The following is a 15,877-nucleotide window of genomic DNA, read 5'->3' as shown; positions in this document are numbered from 1 at the left end:
TCACAGATTCCAGACATTTCAGTAAGAACATAAGATACATACCAGTGCAGCTTGGGATTTTTTTTTGAATTATGAAACCAGAAACCTGTAAATCTCAGTGTACGTTACATTTTGATATTTTTTATTATTATAATTCTCCAGAATTAATTTTGTGTTAGGTACTATTCCAGTTAATTTGGAGTCCAGTGAGCTCTACAGACTTCTCCTAGGTTCCCTGAGCTCCCTGATCTCAGGTACTCAAGCTGCCTAAATTACTCTAATAACATTGGACACCAAGGTTAACTCATTTGACCAAGTTTCTAGGATGGCTTTAGTGATCTGAACTTACTCAGTGATGAATCACAAGAAAAAAAAGGAATACAGAAACTTTTTGCAAAAAGATGTTGTTGTCTTCCTGCACTATTAATGCTTATTAGATTGACAGTCAATTCTTTATATTACATTACATTTTACTCACAGGTACATTGTTCCTAATATAACATTCAAAATATAAAACAAAATCTCTCACCGGAGGCCCAGGTGGTCCAGGTTTCCCAGGAGAACCTTCACTACCCTAGTAGAGCAAGAGATTCATTTAACTCATTTACTGTAACTGATGCCCAGATCTATTCCATACCCAAGCTATGATGACCATAATGACAATAAACAAGAGATATAGTCAATATGAGCAGGTAATATCAAGAATAAATTCTGCTGCCTGGCTCCCGCTTAAGCTTTAGGCAAGTTATTAATCATTACTTTATACTAGTTTTTCCTTTTGTAGTTACTTGATGCTTCATGTATAGTAACTTCCTTGTGGCAAATTAGTAGTAGTAACCTGGGTTGTGAAACACTTCATATATATATATCAGGAGGGAGAGGAAGAAAAAAAAAGAGTTGTTAATATCAATTTCTAAGCAACTTGCAGATAAAAGTTAACATTCATTTTATGCTTTGTATATTATTTTGCAAAAGCCAATCCTCAGTTGATCATTCACAGGTAAATAAAGAGCTACAGTTTCAGAAGTTCAGTTTATTTCGAAACACACTGAATAAAAATGAAGATCTTCTTTATTAAGAGACATAATGAATATCTTTTTCATTTTTACTGTAAAAACCAGATACTTTACCTGTATCTGTAGTCTGTTCTGCTGACGTGCACCGAATTGCTTATACTAAAACACCAAAAGCTTCTGAGTTTTTTGCCCCAGCAGAATGGTGGGGTCTCTGAACAGTATAAAGTTACGAAAGTGTCAACATCAAATTTCCCAAACAAGATCTTTCAGTTAAAATCACTGTCTAATTTAGAACAAGTCTGCCAGAATTTTTCACTGACTTGTTAAACATATGTCAGTGAGACCCTTATGCTGCATATTTAAAATTATCAAGGTGCCAAAAGTCAAGCTAAGTGGTTCAATGGCAATAATTAGCTCACCAAAACAATATAATTGTAATTAAATGTTTACACTAGGATAATTTCCAAATGGTCCTGCTAATTGATAGAAACTGTCAGCCTCCAAAGAGTGATTTGGAGTACTTCATGGGGAATAAAAATACTATACTTTAGAAAGCATATTATATGATCATTTCTCAAACAGGTCCCCCAGATGAAGGAAGGAGAAGGAAATGGCCTCAAGTTGCGCCAGGGGAGGTTTAGACTGGATATTAGGAAATTTTTCTTCACCGAGAGGGTTATCAAGCATTGGAACAGGCTGCCCAGGGAAGTGGTTGAGTCGCCATCCCTGGAGGTATTTAAAGGACGTTTGGATGAGATGCTTAGAGACATGGTGTAGTGGTGGTTTTGGCAGTGTTGGGTTTATGGTTGGACTCGATGATCTTAAAGGTCTTTTCCAACCTATATGATTCTGTGATTCTGTGAAATTACTCTGTCTATATTTCAGTTTACTTCACTCTTCAGCCATCTGAGTTTTGCCCTTTTTGATCAATGAGACCCTAGTTATAGAGCAGTGGCTTCTCATTCCTGCCTGCTGTAAAGAAGGAACTAACAAAGGCTTGTGTTTTGCCTTCAGTTACATGAAAAGGAAATAAGTGTGGTAAATTTTTGCTATAATGGTCTGCAAGGAGACAGGTCTCAATCAATTTTTATATTGAAATAATTTCAGAGCTTTACAAAATAGTTTCCTTTCTTACTCATACCAGAGCCAAGGTTTTGTAGAGTATTAGTAGGATCACATACATTGATGTGGCAGTGCTATGCCTGGAAAACTCCAGGCTAAAGCTGAAAAAAACTTCAGAAGAGTGTATTCATATACCAAATGGAGAACTTGTCCCAGAAAGTGTTTTGCAGCAAACTAAGTTTGTGTCTGCTGTATTTCACTGATCTGAGGTGCCCAAGAAATGAATTTGACCTCTTAGTTACAATAGATAATATTCAGTGCCTGATAAAAGAGTACATAAAACATTGATAAAAAGCAGTGCTATAACAGTGTAAATTAAGTATAAAGGAAGCTTATATATTTTTGCAGAATAGCCTATACTCAATAACTGTCAGTACTTGTGAAACACTTTTAAAGTATGCAATTACTTTTGACTATAATACTGGTGAAAGAATGAGAAGCAGAGCAAGTAGTAACTAGTCATATACTATTTCACAACGTATTTTCACTTTCCTAAATTTTATGTAATACATCATACTTAAAGAACATTCTCTGCAACTTACATACACCACAAGGACTACGCTTCAAAATATAAGCCCTATGTACGGCATTGTTTGGGGAAAGTACTTGTATTAAGACATAAATAAAAATTAATTTGAAAACGTACGTCAAGTTCTTGTTTGCACTCTGTGTTAAAAAAACCCCAAAACATAGGAACATAATGGGATTGCAAAACCTTCACAGATCTTTACCAAGACTAAAAAGAAGGAATACCTTTTCGCCTTTTGACCCTGCTGGACCGGGATGTCCAGGTCTTCCTGTGACTCCCTGCACAACACAGTATCGGTTTATATTAGTTAGGAAACAACGAAACAGTATTTTTGCGTTGCAGCTTAGTTTTTAAAACTTGTACCTTCTGAAGGTCATTTAAACCTAATTATGCTTCTCCTCCAGGTTTAAATATTTCTCTTCTGTTTGATACAACAGTTATGTCCTTCTGATAAGCCCTTTGAAGGGTAAAACTTGTGTTTGCGGTTGCATTTTCACCTTGGCAGACTAAATGCACTGACCTTAACTGGCACCTCTTGATACTGCTAAGAACCATGCTTTACTGCTAAAATGCCAATTTACATATTCCACATTAAACTTCCTAAATGTGTTACAATTTTTGAGACAAGGAAAGCAACCTAGGAATTAATAATGATCATACTAACTAATGTAATCCCATCCAGTATGTAGAAAATAAAATTTAAAAGAATTTCCAAGACAAGTTTTCCCAGAAATACCAACATTTTTAATGATATTTTTCAGTGACTTTAAATACTGTCAGCTTATTCTCATCCTTTTTTATTGTGAAACCAAGTGATTACTTGGTTTCAGCATTAAATGTTTTCAGAATGCCTAGCTGGAATTATTTTTAGATTTTTATTACTAACATTATTACTGTAACTCGGGTACAAATACATAATTAACTGCAAGTTTGCACATCGTAAATCATGTAACCTCACAGAGTCTCTAGTAATGCCAAAACTCCAAACCCATTTAAGTTACATAAACTTTGAGCCCAGACAATGACAGTATTTTCAGTAACATCAACTCACAACATAGTTTCCTCCTAGAGCCAGTACGGGTAAGATTTTATTATTACTCTCCTCAAAGCCAAAAGAAAGGACAAGAAACTAAGAACATGAAGTTTTACTAGATAGTTATAGCAACCTCTGCAGCGACAGATTAGGCCACAGGTGATACCACACACTTACAGAAGGTCCACTGGGTCCTGGTATGCCTGGCAGTCCAGGAGCACCTTGAAGGCCCTGGAAATTAAAAGAGCATATGTCTATTTCCTCTCCCACTTATACCTCAAAAACTACTTATATTCAGCATATCCAGCAGTATTATGACTATATTAAAGTGCATTTTCATCTAAAAGGTTGGCATAATTTTTAGGAATGAAAAAAACCCCCACCATGCAGGGAAAAGATTATCATTGAACAAGGTTAAAGGCAACTTCTTGCTTGACTGATAAACGCTTGTCCTTCAACCTTTCACATTGTGAGCTTATGTCCTGTATATCTGTTTGTCTTTAGGTATGCAGATAAGAGCAGGACATCTGGCTTTTCCTTAGAGATTAATTTTCTGTTTTCTATCACTAAAAGGTTTTTTTGCTGGTGAGAAGACATCTACTCAGACTTCTCAATGTTACCTGATGGTATCTAAATGCAATGTTGCTTTCTGCCTGATTTATAGATTTTGCTTTTTTGATAATGGAACATGACATTTTTCATAGTATTTAATGACCTACTCTCCTGCTCTTATTCTATTCGATTGCCTGGAAATCGATGGATTCTGGTATCCACTTACTAAACATACAGGTGTGCAACTTACTATGGTGGATACAGGTAGGATTTGAGACCAGCCTGCACATCACTGAAGTCTTTCCTCTGCCACACCAGGCTTAGGTGCAATTTTAGACGTGTAAGAGTCATGTACTAATAATTGCACTCGGTTCCCCTTATAATCCACGAAGGGAAAGAGGTCCCTCCCAGCGGTGATTAATTTTATCTGCACAGGGTGCCTGTCCTCTGACAAGAGGAATCACCTCAGAAAAGCCGTATTTCTCATGTTAAATACAGTGTTTAAGAAGGCATGGCTAAGGGGGTAGTCTAGAAAACCACAGAGGTCAGGAGCCCTGAAACAGGGGCTCTGAGGGAGAGACTGAGAGAAAAACTTCAGACAGAAATAAATCAGGAAAGATGTGGAGATGGAGAGAGACATTGATTTCCCTTTCTTGCTCCTACACACAGAGGACATTAATCCACCTCTGCAGCTTTTCAGAGTGGCAATCCAGCTGCTAATGTGTTCTCTGCTCATTTTTAATTACTTACTCTGACGGTACAGTCACCCGGAAAATGAGTATGAAGCCAAAGGAATATTTTCTGTAACTCTTATTACTGATGTTAGAAAACCTCTCCCCTGAAAAAAGGAATGTTTTAAAAAGGAAGACAACTAAGCTTAAATGAAGATTAAAGGGCTATTTGAAAGCACGCGGAAGTTAATGAGCATATTTCAAAGGGCTTCAGGTGGGCTTCTCAATCTCTCTTCCCATTCCCATGCTAACCAAATAATAAAAATGAAAATAAATACATTCTTTTAAAATTTGTAAATTTGTAAAAAAAGTTGCTTTTAAACTTTGTAAACTCTTTCATACGTGTTTCTGAAAATAAACTCACTCGCACCCTCATAATGTTGTAATCAAAAGCTGCTGCTGAACACTGAAAATACCAGAGCTAAGGCAGCTAACCAGCTATCAAACAGTGAAGAAGCATGTGAATAGCTAACTTACTAACAGGGCACAGCACCCTACTGAATCAATAAAAAAATTTAGAATGAATTTACTCTGGAGTCCTTTAAAAAAAACCTAACTGCCAGTTATAATCTTGCCTTTCCCTTATTATCTTCTTAATTGCCTCTAATATCTCACTTGATTCCCAGCAGTTCAATAGTATCTGAATTGTTGAAACTGTTTTGCTAATGCCTCAGACTGCTAAAGTTGAATTGTAGAGGTACCCTATAGGGCACACGAAGGATGTGTTACTTTCCCATTTATTTTTTTAAGTAAAATTCTGCTTGGGCTTTGCTTATGGCTGCCCCATCATTTTAAGGTATATGTTCTAAATCCAACTTCAGGAGGCACTTGCTTTTAAGAAGCAAAGACATAATGAGCTCTACAGAATAAGCATGATACTTTAGTCTGACAATCTGCTAAATTCTGGGGCAAAGCAGTAGCAGGAATACATATCTAATGCTTCTGCTGCATCTTTTTTCCCCCTCATATAACTGTTTACTTTTGGAAGCCAAGGATCCTGAGGAACACATACTTTTTTGAAAATTATTTTCATTCTACTACTGTTTGAAAATTCTTACTATATTACGGCCGAGCACCAAAGAAATGTAAAACGCTCATAAAGAATTACAAAACCCTCAGTCAGTAACCTCTAAATTCCTTTCATATTTTCCAGGTGCTTTCTCTTGTAGCCAGCACTCCCAAATTACAAGCGAGTAGTATGTATTTAACAGTGCCAGTTAAGTATTTCGGAATTTTGAAGTGTTCACCAAATATTTTGTAACAGACTACTTGTTTTAACTCCTTCAGTTGGCTAAGGTCACTACGAAATTCATTTATTTACTCAGATTCATTTGCTCAATAGCTTCTGCTTTGGTGATTTTTTTTTTTTTTTGGCAGAGATTGCTCTTGAACTGTTAACTGCAAATATTTCAATTTAAAATGAAAGCTATAGCAGCTAATTTGGATTCGGCACCACAAGTCACGTGGCTTTTTTTCCTTCTCCATAATGACATAAAAATAACCCTAAGAATGCAGTATATGATGCAAAATACTGTAAGTATTTTAAATTCAGTCTTCAAACATTTTCCAGTTTCCACTTAATAGTAATTGCTGCTATGACTGTTCCCAGAGTATTTGCCTAATGGCATGTTTTTGAAAGTGGATTCTAAAGGGGAACTGACACAATGAAAGCAAATATGTTATAAAACATGAAGTATTTTCTGAAAATATTTGGCACTTGCCTATTTATTGCTCTATCCTATACTCTTAAAAATTAGCATTTAAATGTATGTGAAGCTTTAAAATATACACGAGCAAAAATCCTCAGACAAAAATTAAATAGATGTTATTTAATCTTGTTGAAAATTCAGAATCGAGGGCTATTTATAGCAATACATTATTATCTCAGCAGTTTCAAAGAACTGAATAACATTCTGTGCATTTCATTCTTGGTCTAGATCTTTATTCAAGTTCAGATAAGAGTGCAACTGCTATAGAAATGAAGTAGTTTTACCTCATCACCCTTCTCTCCAGCAAGCCCAGGAAATCCACGTTCACCTTTGCTTCCCTATAAAAATGTAACATTCAAACAAATACTTCCTATTAGAGAACAATGAATTTCATGCTCTGTAGGACATTTTATGACCCACATTTAATATCTGCTAGCATGAAGCCCTTACAGCAATTGTGCTTAAAACAGAAAAAAAGGCTCAATACTACCTGAAAGCTTTAAAATATGCCTCCCATCGAGGTGAAAGGAAACGAGTGTTTTTTACGTAGTAGGCGAACTAGCCAAAAGGCCTGCTGGAGACATCTTATTAATACCAAAGAGCTTAAATGCTTGCCGAAATGGAGAAAGTACACTTTCATGGAATTACGCTCAACTGTAGGGGATATCTGTATGCCAAACCACATGGCATTTGATCTAATTACAGTGAAGGAGAAGTTTGATCAACATCAACAAAACCTCAAGTCCCAGTGAAATGGCTGTGTTATTCCCACAGGAACAAGGTGCAAAGGCACAGGGTGATCCAGCTGTTGCACACTTGAGGGAGATACGGGATGTCTCCTTCTTCACCGCAGGATTCTTGTCTGACTGACTCACCTAAAATAAGCCTATAGATGGCAATGCACTACTGGACAGTCAAATCTGAGCTAGCTTTAATGGATACAAGACAAAGAAGAGCTATCCTGGCTTGGAATTCAACTCGGGCTATTTTGCTCACTTTCCTGAGAGGAAAGGCAAACTGACACAGGAAGAGGGCTGAACCGCAAAAATTGTTTGAACCTTTAGGCTGCTCAGATGCTACAGGGATAGGGATCGGACAAAAAAGTCAAGACTGTCAGAGGTAAGAGTCTGGCCTTTTACTTTTAACAAGCAACAAAGCAATGTAAAGTACTCTCTTCAAAACTTACCTTTGGCCCTTCTCTACCAGGGATGCCTGGAGGACCTCTTGTGCCGGGATCACCCTGAGGAACAGACACAAAGCAAAGTGATAAATAATCATTTTGTGACACAGGCAGAAAGTCTGATCTATGCAGACTGCTTCCTTCCTGCCTTTGTGACCATCACCCCTTCATTTTACCCCAAAGCCTTCTCTTCAGTCCTTTCTCTCTTCCACACAAAATACTTGTTCAGATATCCTTCCTTGTTTCCCTCCCCATCTCTCACATGCTCTACTCAAACCATGCTAACAAATTTTTAGCTTCATTTTGAGAGGACTCATAAACGCCTTCATTTTGGATAGTCCCAGACACACCTGTGTTTAGGTTAGAGCAGACCATCTTCCTTTTAAGGATTAGGTAGAGATGGAGGCTACTTGTCACTCTTGTCAGCTTCAAATCTACAGTTATTTTAAACTAAATGATTCCTGCTTTATTGAGAGAAGCATTTTCCAGCTAAATTACAATCTTATAGAAGTGTTAACCAGAAAACAGAGAGAACTGAAGAATAAAGCATAAAGAATCTGTAAGAGAGAATTGACAAAGACGTAGAACAGCATGTACAGGAGAAAGAAAATACAATTACAAACAGAAAGAATCAGGGAAAAGCCCAAAGACAGACCTAAAAGAAATCAAATTTGGGAATGAGAAAGTCAATAAACTCTAAGTACATGTATTAATAAAGGACAGTAGAATAGGATAATCTCTCTCCTCAGAAGTGATGTGTGCTTTTCATATAGAAATCCTCCTGAGCACACTTTTCATTTTGGAATATGGCAGATCGCTTCAAATTTTATTATTTTTTAAAATAACGCCTTAGAAATTCTAGACTATTTTCCCCATTTGGTATACTATCAATATTAATACTACAAAGTAAAGTGGAGAATTAGGTATACTTGTAGCAATTCATACTGTGGGCTGGATGTACTCAACAGGCACTTGCTGGCTACTACCTCACATACTGTTCAAATGCTATTTTGCAAAATTCCTATCAAATACATTTCTTGAGTATTTTTTTAAAAACAAAACAAAACAAAACCCTCAAAATTATTTTAGGCTAGCCAAATAGTTCAGAATTGAACCTACGGAAACTTTCAAGTGCATATTTTGGTTTAAAAGCATGCTTATAGTAAACAAAGATACTTAACCTCTGACAATGTTTACCTTCAGTATAGCACCCATGTCTCCCACAAGCGGCAGTGCAATCTGAAATTAAAAAAGGCAGCTGCAGTTAATGTTTTACACAACACTACCAATTCTGATAGGTTCTCATTGCTTATTTTGTTTATATTGTTACGTACATAACTGATTACATATATATTGGCTGAAGCTATTTTTCAAGGACAACTCTAAAGAAAAATCAGGGTTTTAAAATGTTAAATATCACTGCCTATCCAACCTAACAATGTAATTCTTTGTTACGATTTCAATGAAGTTGCTTAAACCATGACAACAGCATAACTCCAGAACACAGTAAATTGCACTTTAAAATATCAGTAATATATTGTTGTTTTTGTAGCATACCAGCAACAACCTACCGCTATTGGAAATTCTCACAGGCTATTCTCACCTGATTATCTTCAATTTTCTTCCTTCTGCTTTCTCCTAGGCTTTGACTCTACTGTGAACTGTAGCATGAATTGTGGAGGTGCCAAAGCTAACTTCAATAAGCTAGCTCAGATATGGGAAAGAATCCAGCTACAGCAACATGAGCAACATATATAGTATTTTGTCCTGCCTTTAAACATTAAGAATCAGTGCAAAACTCTGGTGCCACAGCTGAATTGCTACCAATACTAAAGCTAACCCATTTAAAGCTCAACCAATAGGTTTACACTGTACTGCAATCTATCTCAGATTTCCAAGTGCTGCCATTAAACTTATATTTAAAGACTCCCTGTAAGAACTGATTGAACTGGTTATCATCAGCTTCACTGACAAACAGACTCTTCAACTACCAATGCTCATTTCTTCTTGCAATGGCTAAAGCAAAAATAGCCTGGACATACTATACAATTAGACACATGCAAAATTTGTTACTGTTTTTGTTCAGTCTGTTTCAATCATTTCCATGTTGAAGAAGAGGTATAAAATGTAAGCACCTTTGTAGCACGTTAGAAAAACTGTTGGTTGTTAGCAATGGGTGTCAAATACCAGCTCAAGAGAAGCCCTGCTGAACATACTTAACCGTAAGGGTAATCAGGAGTACACCATTTACAGGGTAGCATCACCACCTTTGAAAGCACACTGAGAAGTTTTCTAGGGTGAGACATAGCCACCTAACACAACTTATGGACATAACTATGTAAGGTATGAAGTCTGTCCTCTGCACAAAGGTAAACTGTCCATAGACAGTGTCACCTGCTCTTAAAAACCTGTAACAAGCCTTAAAAACAACCACCACATCCCTACATGGCCTGACTTTTCATCCTTCTCCTTGTGACAACATTTTGCAGATAGGCAGGCTATTTACCAGGTTGGTCTTCCTGCTGGACTACACAAGTGTCATTTCCTCAGTCTCTCCTCTTTTCTAATGTTCTTATTTTAGCTGCAGTATCCCTTTGTGGTACAGGCCCCCAAACCCTCAGTGTGAAAGGGTCCTAACATCCAGCTGCAAGGGCACACCAGGGCTGAGAGCAAGCCTACTGCCTTTGTGCCACACAGTTCGTCTGCTCTGTAGGTACAGCAAATCCAGCCTAACTGCACACATACCGAAGAGTCATAGCTGTGTATGCTGAGCTCTGAATAAGTATATGATATATGCTGGGCTTTTGAAAATGTTAAAATGGCCTTAATTCTCTGGACTCACTTCTGCTTGCACATCTTCCTTTAAAAATGTTCTCTTCAAAGAGAAGAGTATTTCAAGAGAGCAAAAGGCAATAATTCTCCTGTTAGTAAGTTTTACCATTTAGACCTGTCAATTTAACAGTGGCATCAGACTTTTTACTTACATTTAGTTTACAGTGCACTGTGCCTTCCAGACCTATTCTACTTATGGATTTTGTTTTTTCTTATTAAGCACTTTATGCTATCTGTCTCGAGTTTAATCTTGTTGAGTTCAGACTGTCTCTGAATTTTAAGTTTTGATTATATCTTCAAAAAGCTAGCAATCTTTCCCAGTCCAATTGCAGAGTTTATATCTACTTATCCTAATCAAATTAAATCACTGACAAGAACCGGGCTTGGGAGAGACCTCTCTTTCCAAGTTTGACAGTAATCTGATGATAGACACTCATATCCATATTTTTTGATATGCATTAACTATGTGGCAATTACTTCAAGAGCATTTTTTGCTTGCTTATAAAAACATCATGAGGATAGTCTCAAAGTTTTATTGAAGCCAAGTTATATAACATGACTGTTTCCCTGGCTTTCCCAAGAAAGTTAACCTTTCAAAGACAGAAATCTGATTTATTCCATGACTGTTTCTTAACAAAATTATGCCATCTTGTGTTTCCACTTTATCATTCATATCACTAGTACGTAGAATTCAATAATAAAAAAAAATTAATATCTTCCTTGCAATCAAACTTTTTTCAACAGACCTATTATACTCTGGTTCCTCTTCTATTCACCTTTTATGAAGATATGTTTTCTGTTAGCATCTCTCCCTTCCTCAAAAGCCGCATCTTTCTCAAAGTACTCAAAGGTAACTGCTAATCATTTAGAGGCTGCTTTGGTTCATTCTTTGGGTGAATTACACCAGATCTTCATGCTGTATATAAAACCTCTTTAACTAATTCTTTTTTCAATTAAATTAATTAAAATTCATTTTATGTATTCTTTGAAAAGCAATTTTTTTTCAGTGGACAGCGAAAAGCCACTGAATTATTCAGCTTTCCCTGCACAATCTATAATTTGATCTCCATGATTATTAAATAATAGACTTCACTGGTCTTTCAAATAATTGTGTTCACAGTGCCTTTTTCTTGTTGTTTTTATAACCGTTCCTAACTGAAGCTCATTTTATATCTCAATCTTTGTGACTCTCTGACTGGAGTTCTACCTTCATACTCAATGCCAGTGATAGACTTGCTTTTACATACTGATTTTAGGCCTTTAAGGAGCTCTGATACTCTTAAGTGTCTCTTAAAGCACTGGACCAGTTCATTAATGCAGGAAACAAGAAACCAACCAATCAGAATCACCATCCTGATCCCTGATAATCAACAGCGCATACGTGCTAGCTAGTTCCCAGGCTCTTCTCTGGAGAAAGCTGACTATTCTCTCCGAGATGAAATCTTTGTGTGATTTTGGGGCTAGTTCATCCCTCCATAAGCTTCTTGTTGTCAATCCTCAGGCTTACTTGTGGACTGCTGTGCACCTGTACCATCAAATGTTTAATTGAAAGCACGATATATTTATTTGAAAGCACGACTAACGCATTCCTGCAGCAGCTCTGGAGCATTTCTAATCTCTTCACAGGCTATCAGCAGTCTGCAGACTAGTTTGGGAAATGCTGCCTTAGATTTGCATTGCTGGACTCTTGGAGATGGACCTCACTCATAAGACATGATGCAAGTCTCTGCATCTGAAGAGTATGTGTGATGGTCAGTTATGTGAAGAATTGCTAGTTTAAGAGATGAACAGACTGAGACCGCCAAGATACTCTACTCACTCAGTGAAAAAGCCAAATTCACTCCTTGGTAAGGAGCAGAGATTTTGCTAAAGGACATAATACAGTTCAAATGGTAGGTTTTGTAATTTTTATTTTCCTTTGTTTTGATATGTCTCAAATAAATACTACTATCACTGTGTCTCCCTGTTGTTTTGAAAACTGTGCCTTTGACTAAAATCTCTTGGGAAATATCAAATCCTATACTACCAAATAGGATCCTATAAAATAGGATCACAGGTGAGTTTAACAATTTTTTTTTAAGCTCTGGTTTAGGTTTGTTTCTTCCAACCATCTACAGATTTTTATTTATTTTATTTGTATTATTATATTTTATTTATATCAAACAACCACTCAGGGAATTCAGAAAGCTTCATTTGCTGTCATAAAAGCCTCTGTAAGCATTTGCTTCTAAAGAGAAATTTGGTTTTTGAAAGTTCTGAGGTAGTTGTTGGGACTCTAAACAGCAAGGGGAACAATGACCGAAGTTTTGCCTTTATGCCAATTTTGCAGATATGCTCGCTGGTCTCTCCTGACTCCCATGTAAAATACTCAATTATCTTTAAAGGTAGAGTTTGGTCTGAGGCATGTGCAGGCTTTTTGGATCTTGTAGTGCTGGACTTCACAAAATCTGTAAAGCTATAGCATTGTTAAATACAAATCATTGCTGTAATACATACCCAAGAGGAGATCATAACTCCTGAAGAGTGGTGAAGGATCAGAATGTATTTAGTGTTTTTGTTTTCAAACCCAGCCACTTAACTTTTCTTTAGTGCTAAAGGGAATTTATTGCATTAGAGACTAGCTATTCTCAGAATTTCATTAAAATTAATGTCTTCTTTCTGTGGCATAGCAAAATTAGCTTCAGAATCCCCAAACTTTTCTTTCAATCTTTTAACAGGAATTATCAAAGTACGCTCCTGAAAATTTGCATTATACAGAACTGCTTCTGAGGCTGAGGAATACTATGCCAAGTTATAGCCTGGCAGAAACTCTAGTATACAAACTGTAACACCTGAAAACAAGGTATTTATCCTGTATATGTTAACATAAGTTTAATTTATACTGCAATATAATAAAGTAAAAAAAACAAACCCAAAGGATATAATAATTGAAAAATCAAATTAATTTAATCAATTGGACTTCTAGACTTGCTAGGTTATCTCACCTCCTTTAAATTTGAAGTATTTGCACCAAAGCAAATGCACAAGCTTTCTATGTATACGTACAGGATCACCTGGAGGGCCTGGTAGTCCTGGCTTTCCATCTCTTCCTGGAGTGCCCTAGAAACAAATGTAAAATTTGATGGCCTTAAATCACTGATGAGGAACACATTACTTTTTGCTGTATATATAGAGAACTGTCACTTACATTAATACCAGGGGTACCTGGAGTTCCTGGTAATCCTGGGGGTCCCCTAGGGCCCTAAGAGCAGGAAAGGCCATTTAGGATTTAAGAATATTTTTCTTTTACTGTAAACTTCTTAAATTAAATTAATGTTTTTTATATAAAAGAGAAAACTTATATCTTACCTGCACACCTGCTGATCCAGTTGGACCTATAGGACCCTGCAAGAAAACTCCAAATAATCAGTAGTTACACTTTTTGGGATAAGGGAGATGAGCTTCATTAAAAAATACTGAGTGTGGGATATTGGTGTAGTTCGCATTGCAAGAAAGACTTGCTCTAAGGTTTGGCTTTAAATCCAAATCTAATTTTGCCAAAATCAGAGCAAGAAAGACTTGCTCTAAGGTTTGGCTTTAAATCCAAATCTAATTTTGCCAAAATCAGAGAATTCAGGATTTTGCTGAGGCCCATTTTTAAGGGCAAGTAATACCAAAGAATAATTATCTGTGCTGAAACTTGCTATTTAGCTAGGAGATTCATAAGAAAAGCTGATATTCAGTTGAATAAAACCAAATTAGATTATCTAAATGTAAATGTGTAATTTTAAAAATTCAGATTTGAAAATATTTTAACTGAATAAAGTATTTTAAGAATTTTAGATTAAGGATTTTAGATTAAGGATTTTAGATTAAGGATTTTAGATTAAGGATTTTAGATTAAGATCTCAGTGTGAATCTCTAGTCACCTTTCTCAAACATTTTGTCTCGGTACCCGAGTCCTGTCAATAAGCTGAAATGTATCAGCTGACTATATTGGTCTGGACTGAAGAGAGATTGCCCTATTCACCACAACAGAACTCCTGTAATAACATGTACCACCTACCACCTACACCATCAATACCATCAATTTTTTTACTGAATACTCTGAAGACACTGCAGATGGATTTATTTAAAGGCAATAGAAAGAAAGAAACCTAGGAAACAAGCTGAATAACTGAAACAGTTACTGCTATAGAAGTTATTTAGTATGAATGCTCTAGCTACACTGCATCAACTTGCTTCATGTTTGAATTTAAACTGCACAGAAATACGTGAAGCAAGCCGTGCAGAATCAGGAGTTTATTATTTCCTGGTGTAGTACCTGGCACTGTAAGGTTCTCATTTATAAGCAGTAGACCTAAGCTTGTATTTAGCAGTCATCACAAATGCAAAAGCTAGGAGCTGATGCAAAGCCTTCCACAGCTCTTCCATGTGTCTTTGCCTTTTCCAGTACCACCATGGATTTCAAAATGCCATCACCTACAATGTTGAGTATACCTCTTCTCTTGTACCAGCACTCAGGCTGGATTTTGCTGACAACTGCAAACAGCTGTTGCTTAGAAACAGACACAGTTAGTCTGAAGATGTCTCAACACCATCACTAGGAAGGTCATCTCTAAAGTAGCCATTGACTCTTTCAGTTCTCCAAGGCTTCCATTTTGCACTTAGCACTAGATCCTTCTGGGTCTGGATAAAGGCAAAAGATGCCGAGCTGGGAGTCGAGTCAGAAGGGAGTTCATGGCATGGCTTTTTACTATGCTTTGGTTACTTGGTGCAGCTTCTCAGAAATGCACAGTGAGAAGCCCAAATTCTGGGCATTGCTATACTTACTCGTGATCCCTGAATGCCTATTCCAGGGGGCCCCATCTCCCCAGGTGCTCCTTGTACACCAGGTAGTCCTCTTTCTCCCTGAGAAGGGTACAAAGCTTTCAGTTACAACAGGTCTGAAAATGTAAACTAGCATATTATCCTTTTTTTTTTTTTAGAAACTATTTAGAAAAATAATGTATTTTTTATACCTTTGGTCCCCGTGGACCTGGGTTTCCAGGAATACCAGTGGGACCCTAAAAAAAAAACCCAGGAAAAAAAACAAATTATGTTTTGAAATCAAAGAGACTAGCTGAATTTTATTGCCAAAATTAGTCAGCCTTTATAAATAAACTATGACAGATTTACATATGTCTTCCTTGTTAATACCACTGTCACTAGGAGC

The 15,877-nt window shown here is 36.7% G+C and overlaps 1 protein-coding gene across 10 annotated transcripts in view; it reads right to left on the bottom strand.

Moving 5' to 3' along the window:
* Window positions 1-15,877, bottom strand: part of COL19A1 (collagen type XIX alpha 1 chain) — a 212,202-nt gene that overhangs the window by 31,410 nt on the left and 164,915 nt on the right. For all 10 annotated transcript variants that reach the window (XM_075498152.1, XM_075498157.1, XM_075498155.1 and 7 more), the window contains 11 exons: window positions 15,684-15,728; window positions 15,496-15,573; window positions 14,032-14,067; window positions 13,871-13,924; window positions 13,729-13,782; window positions 9,049-9,090; window positions 7,858-7,911; window positions 6,956-7,009; window positions 3,857-3,910; window positions 2,871-2,924; window positions 509-553 (listed from right to left, as the gene is read on the bottom strand). In XM_075498152.1, the coding sequence (XP_075354267.1) occupies window positions 509-553; window positions 2,871-2,924; window positions 3,857-3,910; window positions 6,956-7,009; window positions 7,858-7,911; window positions 9,049-9,090; window positions 13,729-13,782; window positions 13,871-13,924; window positions 14,032-14,067; window positions 15,496-15,573; window positions 15,684-15,728 (570 nt within the window). The remainder of the gene's footprint in view (window positions 1-508; window positions 554-2,870; window positions 2,925-3,856; window positions 3,911-6,955; window positions 7,010-7,857; window positions 7,912-9,048; window positions 9,091-13,728; window positions 13,783-13,870; window positions 13,925-14,031; window positions 14,068-15,495; window positions 15,574-15,683; window positions 15,729-15,877) is intronic.

This window comes from Mycteria americana, chromosome 3, assembly GCF_035582795.1.
Source record: "Mycteria americana isolate JAX WOST 10 ecotype Jacksonville Zoo and Gardens chromosome 3, USCA_MyAme_1.0, whole genome shotgun sequence".
NCBI classification, from domain to species: Eukaryota; Metazoa; Chordata; class Aves; order Ciconiiformes; family Ciconiidae; genus Mycteria; species Mycteria americana.
Note: the sequence above shows the minus strand (reverse complement) of the source record. Positions and strands in the feature narration are given on the sequence as shown.